Genomic DNA, 13,494 nt, shown 5'->3' on the forward strand with positions numbered 1-13,494 from the left:
CAGGGAAGTGTTGTGGAAATGTGTCTCTTTTTGGCTAGAGTGGGAAGAGCATAGCAATGAGGGGCATGGCCAAGACGGAATAACCCAATGAGAAACATTGTGGGCATTATTACCGAGCAGCTGATTGACACATGGGTCCCTCTGCCACACACCACCAAGAGCTCCCAACCTAAAAAAGAAACCTATATTCGGAGAAGCACTATGTGGGGTTTATAAATAAATGAAACAACTTTGTCTACAATATATAGATTTTATTTATAGGATACGACTCAAATTAACATTTACAAAACATTTTAAAACAATGCAGTTTGCCTGTAGTGCAGCAAGCTTCTCATTAAGGCCCCAGTGGTACAGTGCAATAGCGTTGTATGCATGTTAAGGACACAGTGCTACTGGCAAACACACACAGAGACACCTTTGTTATGCTGGAATCCATAGACCTTGGGTGCCAATTTCATTGCAGGCTTGGATTAACATGTAAACACTTCCTGCCACCTCGCCTTGTAGTTCAACACATGTGAAACGAAAGGAGGATTCCTTAAAAGAAAATAATCAATGTTAAGTGCATGTTTTCTATATTTGCTGCTGCAAGGCATCAAGTATTCCTTCACGTTGATCAAGAATCTTACTCTACTGTGTTCCCCACCAAATCATGTAGCTATATCCGTGTCCCGTGCACACATGTCACACTGCACTCATTACACGTGGGCATGTAAGATCTTTTTTACATATGGCGTGAAGCACGCAACCAAAAATCTTTGATAGGGGCATATTGTTAAAGTAATAGTGCGCTCAGAAATATTATTGGCTAAAAAGATGGCCAATAATCAAAAATATATCTAAAAAAATATTTTTAAAAAAAGTCCCTATGTAAAGTATTGAGCAAATGAAGCTCAAACTTAAAAATGGGAAACACTAGGAGGCATCCATTTTGTGAAATGGATGCCTCCTGTGCTTGCCCTTGCGGCACTAATGAAGCAAAAGCCAGCCAGCTGTAATAAACAAAAGCTACCACTGGGTGGCTTCTGCTTCATTGGTGCCGGAGGACGGAGACCAGAGACTCTAGGCAGGAAAGCGGCATCTCGGCAAGTGCTTATTTCTTCATTTCTTAAGCACTAGCTGCAGTTTCTTTTCTATGTTTTCCGTGCTGGAGGAGCCTGGAAAACTAGAAAGAAAACTGCAGCATTTAAAACGTATTTATGTTTGCGGTAGCTTCAGCTTGGAGCCCGCTCCAAGCTGAAGCTACCACAAACATAAATACAACGTTGTTGTATTTAAAAACGCTGCGGTTTTCTTTCTAAGTTTCTCGCGCTCCTCCGAGCCGGAGGAGCCCGAGACACTTAGAAAGAAAAACCGCAGCATTTTTTAAACACAACCACGCTGTGTTTCTGCCTGCCGTGGCCATCACTTTGAGTCTCCCGGGCTCCCGTTGGGGAGCCCGGGAGACTGAAAGTGAAAGCTGCTGCAGTCAGAAACGCAACGCGGTTGTGTTTCCATGCCGCAGTGTTTCTGCCTGCAGCAGCTTTCACCTGGAGTGGTCCGGGCTCCCCTGGGAGCCCGGGAGACTCAAAGTGAAAGCTGCTGCAGGCAGAAACACAACGTGGGTGTGTTTTGAAATGCCACAGTGCTTCTCACTACGGCAGATTTCGCGTGGAGTCTCCTGGACTCCCCCAACCCTGAGGGAGTCCAGAAGACTCCAAGCGAAAGCTGCCTCAGTGAGAAATACAATGTTGTTGTATTTGTAAATGCTGCGGTATTTACAAATACAACAACGTTGTTATTCTAACTGCAGTGGCTTTCGCTTGAAGCCTCATGGACTCACCCAGGGTTGGGGGAGCCCAGGAGACTCCACGTGCAAGCCGCCGCAGTCAAAATAACAACATTGTTGTATTTATGATTTCCGTGGTTTTCCAACCACAGCAATCACAAATACAACAACGTTGTATTTTTAATTGTAGCGCCTCTGCTTTTTGTCTTCATTTTACGTTTTCTGTGATTGCTTGGGGAGCACCAAAAACGTAAAATGAAAGTGAAGACAGCCTCCTCAGCTCTGCTCTGGCTGCAGTAAGCAAAAGCTCCTAGTAGGGGGCTTTTGCTGCTTGTTTAGTGCCGCCAGGGCAGAGCTGAGCAGGCTGCCTGAAATGGTAAAATGGATGCTCCCATGTAAACGCTTTGAGCCTCGTTTGCTCAAACTGTTTACATAGTAACTTTCATTCAAAATATGTTTAAACTATGTTTTTGACTATTGCCCATCTTTTTAGCCAATAATATTTCTAAGTGCACTATTCCTTTAAGTCCTGATTCATGCACAAGTTACCTCCACTTGCATGTGCTCTGGGCAAGTCGAGAAAACACCTGCATTCTGCGGGCGCACTGGTGTGCAGAAGTGGGTGTGCACGTGCCCATGACTGTGCATACTCCGATCCACTGTCGTGATGACGTGCGCCCACAGAATGCAGGTAGTGGCCATGTGCATCCCAAACACAGAGGCGGGCTTCCCCCTACGCCGGTCCCTATGCACATTCCCTTGCACCTGTGTCTTCTCTGTTGGAAAGCAGGTGCAAGGGCATATTCAATGCAGTCGGGTTAATTTTCCCGCCTAAAACGAATGCGTGGCATACGCATTTCCATTTTTTTCTGCCTCACAAGGTGGTGTGAATATAAAAACTGCATTTGCATTGATAGCCCTTTAAAGTGCTTCACTGGAAAAGACACACTGAATATTCTATGGTGGATGTCCGACTAGCCCTTTATCAACTCAGCCGCGAATGTGCCGGACACTTGGGTATGCATGATGAGGCTGCTTGTGAATTCCTTGTGTTGGCACTAAGCCCTTCTCCCTCTGTGGTGAGACAATGCCCCCCTAAAAATCTGCACAGTCGTATGAGAATTGGCTTTTTTGCTTTAACGTCATTTCAGCTAGAAATAAATTAACATAAGCGCTATATTATGTAAAATGTTAAGGACACCATTTTGCTATGTTTAGAAATAGTGTCCCCCAATTGAAAGTGTGGTGGGGTTCCAGAAACACCAGAAGATGGGCACGTAGGGGTGTTACGGAAGCCTTGCACTAGTGCAAGTGCTATTTGCATTAGGGCATACACTGCCCTAGATGCCTTTTTGCATCAAGGCAATGCTTGCCCTAGTCAAAGTGGGCTTGCATTGGTGCAGACATATTAAAAGAATGTTTTCTGCGCCCTAGTGCGAATTGCACTTGCAGCAGTGAACATTTCTGTAATACAGACGTGGCTGTATACAAATTAGCATCATCCTAGAACTATGCCGCTACAAAAACATGACAGCAATAATCACGACCAACATAGGATTAGGCTTTTCTGTGCTCTTTCAGAAACAAAGGGGAAGACGAGCAGAAGGAGTACCCCTGCAAATCGCTGAAATACACAGAACATAAGAACTCTAATCTTTGTAAATAGAAATTGTGCCGCAGAGGGTATCCACTGGGCATTAAACTATGAACCATATTTGAAGATTCTCTTCCATGTGTTATAGCCTAGACCTGGGGGCAATGTATGTGCCCAGAAGACCCAAATTATGGGCCCGAGTAAAAACAGATGGCGCTAAAGAATGGCTTAGAGCATATAAATAGCCATATAGCCAGCGGGTTGACGGTTTGAGAGGGGCATAATTCTATGAGCACCGGGTGCTAGGCTGTCTCCTAAATTGCTCCCTTTCTGACCGCTGCACCCTCCTGCCAAGGCATCATGGCAGAGCGTTATGGACTTCAAAATCAACTGCTGTAACATTCCGGCAGGGGGATACAACATTTCCTCGGCAAGGATTTTGTTTAATTTCGATTGTGGGTTGTTATGGGGTGAGGAAACCTGTGAACTTGTAATGTTGTGTTTAGTTTAATCATGCCCCCACTCTACACCCCCTGCAATGCTGATCCATAAAGGAGTGCACAGGTGGTGAAAAACGAGTGTGTGTGGGGGTGGAGGCGTGCGGGTGGGGGGGTTTGAGACATCTAGAAGATAAAACTATAGATCGGTAGCTTTCAAATGCAGGGAGCATTTCACCTCGGGGTCCCGCTTGATGATCTATTAAACTCAAGGTTCGCTTTCATCGGCTACCAGGTGTCATTTGGAACCCAGCTACAGATCTATAATTCTATATACTAGTTTTACTTTCACCCCTTCTGCTGGCAGGACTGCCCATGTATTTAACTACCCTTTCTGTGAAACAATATTTTCAAACCTTACCCTCCCCCCTTTACCCCCTCTGCATTTCTAGGAGTAGTGTTATGCTGAAAGATCCTCAAGTCTTGTAATGAATTTGGTTATGGCCCTCTACTTCTTCCGTTTCCCTGGTGCATACAGTTATGTTATCAAGTCTCTGCTAATTTAATTACACTTTTACAATATGCACCGTTGTAAAGCTCTCTGCAGAACGGTGTCCAATGTGTTTGTATCCTAATGGAGATGCGACCTGGATACACTGCTGCAGATAAGGTCTAACCAGAGCAGTCCATTTACTGTCACTAGACGTATGTTTGGGTCGTGGATGTGCTTATCAGTGCAGAGGTCTAACTCAATTGTCTCAATGTATGCTGGTTAGTGCCAAGGAGATGGGAGTATGCAGGGGTGGGTCAAGGGGGTGGGGCAAGGTCGTGGAAAGGGGTGTATGCAGGGTACAGTCTCATTAGAAGAAAGAAGACCACGATTAAAATGGCAATGATGAAATTGCCTCAAGCAAACCGTCCACTATAAGAATTGTGGAAGAGAAACATAGAACCACATTAAGATGTAGGGGAACACAAGTACATATAAAGTGCTACATTATGTGAAGTGTTAAGGACACTGTTTTGCTGTTTAAAAATAGTGTCCCCTATTATAAGTAGGGGGTGGGGTTTGAGAAACCTCACAAGATGGGCACTTATGGAACTGGTTAGTGGACTAGAAAGATAAGGGTGTTATTACAGAACCCTTGCACTGGTGCATGTGCTAATAACACTACAGGATAAACTGCCCTAGTGCATTTTTGCACCAGGGCAATGCTTGCCCTAGTCATAGCAGTTAGCGTTGGTGCATAAACGCATTGAAAGAATAGGGTTTGGCACTATGTTTGCCCTAGTGCTAATTGCACTTGCAGCAGTAGAAGGTTTTGGTAATACAGCCAGAGCGGTATACAAATTAGCATCATCTGAGAACTATGATGCTCCAAAAACATGGCAGTAATCACGACCAACATATGATTAGGCTTTGCTATGCTTTTTTATAAAGGAAGAATAACACGGGCAGAAGTAAATTGTAAAGTAATTGTAAAGTAAACTGTAAATTGCTATTATAGATGCCCAGTAAAAAAGGCAAACCTGCCCCAAGGGACCCCCCAGCACCTTACACACAATCACGTTCATTGTGTGAGTGTGTTAGGCACTGTGAGGCCCTTGTCTTCAAAACTATTTTGAAGCATGGTAGGCTTTGTAAAGCCTCAGGTTGTGGGCTTGCTTGGGTGTTAGAGACACAAAGATGACTCCCAAAGGTTTTGCCTTCTTGTTTCTTTCACTCCCATTGTTTCTGGTCAGGTTTGCATTCATGGATGCTGTGTTCCATCGTACGCCAGTGTTGCTCAGGGTTATATGCTAAAGAGATGGTGCACGATATGCACATCTTGGCTGATGGATTCCGAAATTCTCTGGTGTTTTCGGCTCATTTTCTTTGGGGGCCTCAGCATAAGTTGTGGTGAAATAATCCAGCTGTTAAAGACCCAGCAAGGTGGTTTTTGCAACTGCTGTGATTTGGCGACAGAACGATCGAATCCGAACATCCAGGATCTTCAGTTTCTGACCTTGCGGGGGCAGTTTCCAACGCCTGTGGCCGTGTAATCTGGATGCAGAGCATCATGACCTCCGAGTTGGTGCTGTTCATGCAAAGACAGCAATCTTCTGGCACAGACCACTGGCAATGGCGCAGCATGGAGAGCCTTCTAGCAACTGAACAATGGTGATTATGAGAAGGCTCCTGTGACGATGTCATGTGAGCGTGAATGTAATGTTGGCCGTTGCGCATGTGCAGTTAATAAAGTGGGCGTCCCCAGGCTTGCCAGTGCGTGCCGGGAACCTGAACCATCGAGACCTGTGTCCCGCGTCTCCTTCCAGGTACGGGGGCGGGGTCAAGGCCTGACAATGGGGGTCCTGGGAGCTACTCATCAAAGCTAACTAAAACGTTGCCCAACAGGGTGCTGTAAAAATGTAAACATTGGGTGGGTGTGATTAGAGAAATCAAGCACCTGAATGACTACCAATGGATCCCAATGTGCGTTTTTGACATCCTCTTAAACTGCAGTTAGTTCTTTTCCATACTGGCTGACAGCTCAGCGTCGAAGGGGTAAATAAACTCTACATTCGTTAGGACACAGGCATACACTCAGTTGTATAATGACTGTGTAACTGCATATGACAAATACAGAAAGCAAAGGCCTGTAGTTGCATTTCACAAAAACAATGGTTTTACTTTGAGAAAATAGGGGTGGAAAATAAAATAGAAAGAAACGTGTCCCGTTAACTGTGGGCGCTGTGTATATAATGATAATGATGTGTTATTTATATAGCACCTTTATCCAAAGGGCTTTACAGAGCACATATTTACATACAATATCACCCAACTTAAATTGGTACTCATTTATCAACCTCGGAAGGATAAAAACCTGAGTTGGCCTTGCCAGGATTTGAACCTGCGACCTGCAGATCACGCTCAGATCACAGCAGCGAGTGCTCAACCTGCTGAGCTATCTTACCGGCATTATATGTTTGGATCTATAGCTTGTGTGGTGAGGTAGTGGTTTTAAATGGGTCCCCCTTTGACATTCAAGGTATTCACCTTGAGCTGTAAGGCATGGTAGTCTATGATCGGTGGAAAGCAGGCGTACAATGTAATTGATGGTCCCACAGTGGCAGCAGGCCCACCTCCGATGGAGCACATTAACACAGAGGCAGGTCTCTGGGCTTGTACCTTAAGGCACTAGGGCTGGCTTTGCAGGCTAGTGTGGCCTGATTTTATTTTAACCAGCTGCGCCAGCCGGATCAGGATTAATGCAAGCATTCTGCAGCTGGTAGTTTTCAATAGTGATGATGACCCAAGGTCCCTTTAAATGAACCATTTGTCGCGACTTTTCCCCAAAATATACCCATGGTCCTATTCAACCTTTTTTATCCTGAAAAAAGTCTCAAATCTCTGTTCTCAAAATTGTGGTCGATTGGTTGCTGCCTGGGCTTATTTGTGTCCCAGTCTTGACTCTGCAGGTCTCATGCAGAGCCCCTGACGCCCCACTCTCCGCAGTCGTTGTCCTCAGTAGCCAGGCTACACAAAGTGCAGCGGTATGCTTGGCACTGGCACACATAAGATCACCCTCCCGATGCTCTTCTTTTGGGCAGTGCCAGTGGAAGCCAGAGTTGAGGCCTGTGGACCCGTTTGGTGTGTCGAAGACAATGTTGGCTCGATGGAAGTGTGGAACCACACCAGCCCCCACTTAAAGTGCAATGATGTAAGGGACGGAGCAGCAGTATCATAGAAAAGGAATCTCCACATGCAATTCCTCTTTGCCAGACTATGCCGCCCTGACGAAGTAAAATAATAAGGGGGAGTGGTATAATGCATAGTAGGGCCTCTACAATCTGTAGGGGCCTTTCCAGTTTGTTATTAGACACTCCAGACAGACACATTTGAGTAGGAATGCATGAAGAGCGGTTATCCTGAGGTAAAGGTATACAATTGTACGTCGTTTAGAAAATCGTTATAATATTTGCAATTAACAAAAACACAACTCTTCAAACAATTAATTGGAGGATTTAAGGTCCATAATAGTTCAAGTAATTATGGCTTCAGATGCAAAGATCTTGCATAGTTGTCGCAAGCTTTCATAGAACACCAGACCCTGTGCAGTGTAACATTATTGCGAGCTTGGGGCAACAGGGCTCTTGCGCTCCCTCAAGCACCCACAGTAGACGCGTTGACCTTGAAGGTACAGCAAATCACAAGCAGCAATAGCACCGTTCAGAAGCATTGCATGTAACACTTCCCTGAAGTGCGAGTCCACAGAACATTCCGAAATGCGAAACTGCATTATCGGGATTCTTACTTTCTCAGTAAAAACTATTCGCCAAAACGATTTTAAAACCACGAAGGCAAATCTCTCCTCAGCTGAAAAGCAGTTGTTGATACTAGAGACGTGCAGAAGGGGTATGCATTTTCCCTCATCTGGAGCAAGATAATGGTAAATAAAAAGCATAACATTTAAAATGTTCTCACAGTATTATGGTTTCACAGTCACCGGTTTTTAAAAACATTGTAATTGTACATTTATATATAACGCGCTTAATACCAAAGAGGGGTTTCTAAGCGCAGGGTTGGGATTTGAACCTATGTTGCACTGCGTTGTCTTGCTTCCAAGACAAAGGCGTTGCCCTTCAGCCATCCTTCCTCAAATATATGAAACAATTTCAGCGTAGCTAGTGTTTTGCAAACCTAAAGTAGTAGTGGGAGGGCATTTTCCCCCATTCAGATCTGCAATGTTTATTGCAAAACACAATCGAGTTTACTCTATTTTCAAAAGAAGTGCATTTCATTATGTTAATCTAAACTAATGCAATGTGTATCCTTTTGAGGCGCGCTACTTTGCGTGCAGCCGGATGCACACAGCATGGACGGTTGCAGAGGCGTCACTTAGCGCAGCCAATCACATCAGGAATCTACAGAGAGCTGGGACTGGTGACTGTTCCACCAGTCAATCCAAACTAAAAAGGCACAACAACCATCCTTTTTCTTAATCTTACTCATCCAGCTCGAATTAAGTGAGCCGACAGAACCATTATACATAAGTTATATCTGTAAAATGTAAACTACAGTTTGACCCTTAAAATATAAAACAAAACACAAATTAATGGAAAATTAATCCCAGGCATAAATAGCTTGGTGCTATTTTTCCTGGGGTTGGGTAAACTCAGGGGCTTGTTAGTAGAAATCAGTTTCTTTCTCAAACTGTCAAATCAGTGTTTTTGCCCAAAATACTATATTTGTGTACAAAATAAAATAAAAGGGTACTTGTGAAATGGCAGTTATAAATCATACCCTGCGCTTCCCCTACATTTTGGTCATTAATATCCAATGACCAATTTGTTTTTCCATCCTGTACCATCGTCAGATTGCTCTATTGTAACTGTGCGTGTTATGTCTCTTTAAACCTCAAAGGCGTGTGCGCTGTGGACAGAAGTACAGTTTGTAGTGCTACATTCACCATGACATGAAAAAAAGGCATCCATTAGTCCAGAAGACTCATTTTACTCGATCGGCGTTGCCAATGCTGTGACGATCCGAGGGTATGATTCAGTGATAATTTGCACGCTCTGGCTAGGCAACCTGAGAAATTCCCAGAAGATAGTCTTCTGATTTCATTATAAAATCTGTCCACTCCTGGCACAGCTCGTCCATGCTACACCCCTCGCCACCATATTCCAAAGGAAGGATATCGGGTCCAAAGTTCTGCTGTAGACTCTGAACATAGTCACTGCCATGCATGTGGATCTAAAACAACAAATAAAAAAACAGTGATTAGGTGATTCCAAGCATTTGACGGTGCTCTGCTTCATGCCATGTATCACATCAGCTGTCACTAAGGCAATTAATGATTCACAGCTGCATGACCAAAGAGCTCAAGGCATCTTTGTATTGCAGTTTGAAAAAAAAGCGGTTCAGCCTGTAAGCAGCAGGTTGCCAATAACCATAACAGATGGCCGTGTGAAATATCAATGTTAGGATGCTTTGGAGGAGGGTAGTGGGGGCGTTGAATGTAAATGAAACTCAGTTTATTGAAGCAAACACCATGTGCTTGGGTGCATTTCTGTTACCTAAAAGCCCCCCCTAAAGTTATAGTAAGACTGATGTTAAAATAAGACCGGTTTATTCTGGATATCCCATTTGCAACTTCCGCGGCACCAGTAGTCCGGGGATGAATATCAGTTTCTAAACCATCAATCAGCCCCACACCTCTAGTACACCAGAAAGGATCCGCACAGATTGGAAACACAAATCAATTATAAACCTCCATGTCCAATTTTGGTAATGTGGACGGATACGCAGGCAAATCTCCGAAAGGTCATGAATCACTGGTTAGTTGTAACACAGAGAAAGAACAAGTTACTTTCTTACCTGGTAACGTTCTTTCGATGGGCTGGTCCGACGACGTATTCCATATCTATGACAGGTAATCACCACAGCTGTGCTGCTTCGGAAACTTTTCCGGCGTCTGCGTCCTGCGTCGATGACGTAGATGCGCCGACGTCGAGGACCTCCTCCGACGTCCGACGTCATCCGATGTGATAAGTAGGACGCACGACGCCTGTAGCCTCAGTTGTAGTTTTTTCCCCCCAGAACGTGTGACATAAGTCAACTGCCAGTCAGACACAAAGCCTTGCGGAACGTAAGCTGCAATCGCAAAAGAAATTCTGCAGCGGGGAAGGCAGGGCGGGAGCGATATGGAATACGTCGTCGGACCATCCCATCGAAAGAACGTTACCAGGTAAGAAAGTAACTTGTTCTTCGAGGGGATTGGGTCCTCCGACGTATTCCATATCTATGACAGACTCCCAAAGCAGTACCAGAGCAAGGAGGAGGGAAAGAATTTACAAACAAAATTTGGAATAGCCAATCAAATAGCAGAGCAAAGGACCGCCTTGCCAAAGGCCAGATCCTGCCCTCTTTGGAATCGAGGGAATAATGCCGTACAAATGTATGTACTGAAGCCCAGGTGGCTGCATCACAGATGTTGCGAATAGGAACACCCCTCTGCAGCGCAGTAGATGCAGCCACACCCCTGGTAGAATGGGCCCGCAAGCCAGCCGGTGGGTCCTTACCCGCCAAGCGGTAACACTCCGAGATGGCCAAAATAATCCAGCGGGACAAAGTCTGTTTCGTCACAGCTTGCCCCAAACGCTTACCAGCGTAACCAATAAAGAGTTGATCGTCCACTCTGACCCGGGACATGCGTGAAACATAAAAGCTTAAAGCTCTCCTAGGATCAAGCCTATGGAGCCTCTCCTCTTCCTTACCAGGATGCGGAGGAGGATAGAATGCCGGAAGAACAACCTTCTGGGCCAAATGAAATTCCGTCACCACCTTCGGAAGAAAAGAAGGACGAACACGAAGGACAACCCTGTCCTTGTGGAAAACAGTGAAGGGTGGCTTAACTGAAAGTGCCTGTAACTCACTCACTCTGCGAGCGGAAGTAACCGCAACTAAAAACACAGTTTTCAGAGTCAACAGCCTCAAAGGGCAAGAATGTAAAGGCTCAAACGGAGCACCCATAAGAAACCTAAGAACAAGGTTTAAATCCCAACCGGGCACTAGGAAAGGTGACGGAGGGAACACATTAGTGAGCCCTTTGAGAAACTGTGAAATTAAAGGGATCTTAAAGTAAGAACACTCATCAGACGAGCGCTTAAAGATGGACAGCGCCGCCAGGTAACCTTTAACGGTACCCACTTGCAAGCCCCTGTGGGCCAAAGAAAGCAAAAAGGACAGAACCATGGGGATGTCACATGCAAAAGGATCCACATTCCGAACTCTGCACCAGTCGCAGAACTTACGCCAACGGCAACGGTACAGAGACTTAGTTGCTGGCCTTCGGGCCGAAAGCAACACCTCCATCACGTCTTCAGGGAGGTCCCAATCCCTATACCTCAACCTTTCAGAAGCCAAGCGTGAAGGTTGAGGGATCTGACCTCTGGATGGAGAACCAGACCCCCCTCCCGTGAGAGCAGATCGTCTCGGTAGGGAAGACGACGTGGAGGGCAGATGGACAAGTCGAGAAGGTCCGGGTACCACGTCCTCCGAGCCCACGCCGGAGCAATGAGGATCATCCGGGAACCGAACTTCCGTAACCTCCGCAGCACTTGCCGGATGACGGGGACTGGAGGAAACGCGTACAGCAGCGGGAACGACCAATCCACCACGAACGCGTCTCCTAAGGCTCCTTTCGGAGGAAATTCCCGCGAGCAGAACCTCTCGCACTTCCGGTTGACACTGGAGGCAAAGAGATCCACTTGAGGGGTCCCCCAAAGGTCGAAGATCTCCAGGAGAATCTCCTGAGCCAACTCCCACTCGTGAGAGATCGCGCTCTGCCTGCTCAGAGTGTCCGCCGTCACGTTTTCGACTCCGGCCAGATGAACTGCCGAGACCGAAACTTCCTGCTGGATGGCCCAGAACTCGAGCTGCATCGCCTCCCTGCACAGAGGAAGTGACCCTGCCCCCCCCTTTTTGTTGAGGTAGTGCATGGCCACCGTGTTGTCCGTCAGGATCAGGACATTCCTTCCTCGCACAGTCGGCAGAAAAGCCTTCAGGGCTAGCCTGACGGCCCTCAGCTCCAACAGATTGATATGGAGTCTGGACTCCGACGGAGACCAACGACCGCTGACTGTCAGCCCGTTGGCATGAGCTCCCCATCCCGAGAGGGATGCATCCGTCACGATCGACACCTCCGGCCAGGGAAGCCAAAATGGAGCCCCCTTCATCAACTTGCCTTCGACGGCCCACCACAGAAGGTCCTGGGCGACCGAGGGCGGCACCTGAATCGGGTCCGACATCCTGCCGGAGGACTGCGACCATTGCATCTTGAGTGCCCACTGCAAAGATCTCATGCGCAGGCGAGCCTCTGACACCAGAAGAATGCAGGATGCCATGAGGCCGAGCAACCTCAAGAACTCGAACGCTGGGAGCGTCTGGGCATGCTGAAACTTGTGCACCATCTGCTGAATGTGAAGAGCCCTCACCTGGGGAGGAAAACACTGCCCCAGGGAAGTGTCGAGCACTGCCCCGATGCACTGGAGCCTCTGTGTTGGCGTCAAATGGGACTTCTTTAAATTGAGGGAGAAGCCCAGCCTGTGAAGGGAGTGGCAGGTGACGGACAGATGATCCAGGACTTGCTCGGGAGAGCTCCCCCTGATCAACCAATCGTCCAGGTAGGGGTAGACGTGAATCCCCCCTTGCCTGAGATGCGCTGCCACCACCACCATGAGCTTGGTGAAAACCCTCGGGGCGGAGGTCAATCCGAACGGCAGGACCCGAAACTGAAAGTGCGAGTCGCCAACCGCGAACCTCAGGTACTTCTTGTGCTTGGGATGGATCGGCACATGGAAGTAAGCATCCTTGAGGTCGAGTGATACCAACCAGTCCTGAAGCTGAAGGGCCTGGAGGACTTGAGAGAGAGTAACCATCTTGAACTTGTCCTTCCTGAGGAGTTTGTTCAAACCGCGCAAGTCCATGATGGGTCTCAATCCCCCGTCTTTCTCGGAAATCAAAAAATAAGGGGAATACCAACCCCTGTTCCTCTCCGCTACAGGCACCAGTTCTATAGCGCCTTTCTCCAGCAGGGCTTGAATTTCCTGCGCAAGGAGCGGATCCGGACACTTCAAAGAGAGGTTCCCCGGTGGATTGTCGCGAGGCCTGTGCCGAAAGGGAAGACAGTAGCCGTGGGCTATGATCTCCA

General features: G+C 46.8%; 1 protein-coding gene across 1 annotated transcript in view; it reads right to left on the reverse strand.

Moving 5' to 3' along the window:
- Positions 1 to 230: 230 nt before the first annotated feature.
- The window catches only part of TTPA (alpha tocopherol transfer protein), a 564,225-nt gene continuing 550,961 nt past the window's right edge, over positions 231 to 13,494 (reverse strand). The window contains exon 5 of the mRNA XM_069621108.1: positions 231 to 9,536. Coding sequence (XP_069477209.1) covers positions 9,363 to 9,536 — 174 coding nt within the window. The 3' untranslated portion in view covers positions 231 to 9,362. The remainder of the gene's footprint in view (positions 9,537 to 13,494) is intronic.

The sequence above is a fragment of the Ambystoma mexicanum genome, chromosome 5q (assembly GCF_040938575.1).
Source record: "Ambystoma mexicanum isolate Mex_15411 chromosome 5q, UKY_AmexF1_1, whole genome shotgun sequence".
Lineage (NCBI taxonomy): Eukaryota > Metazoa > Chordata > Amphibia > Caudata > Ambystomatidae > Ambystoma > Ambystoma mexicanum.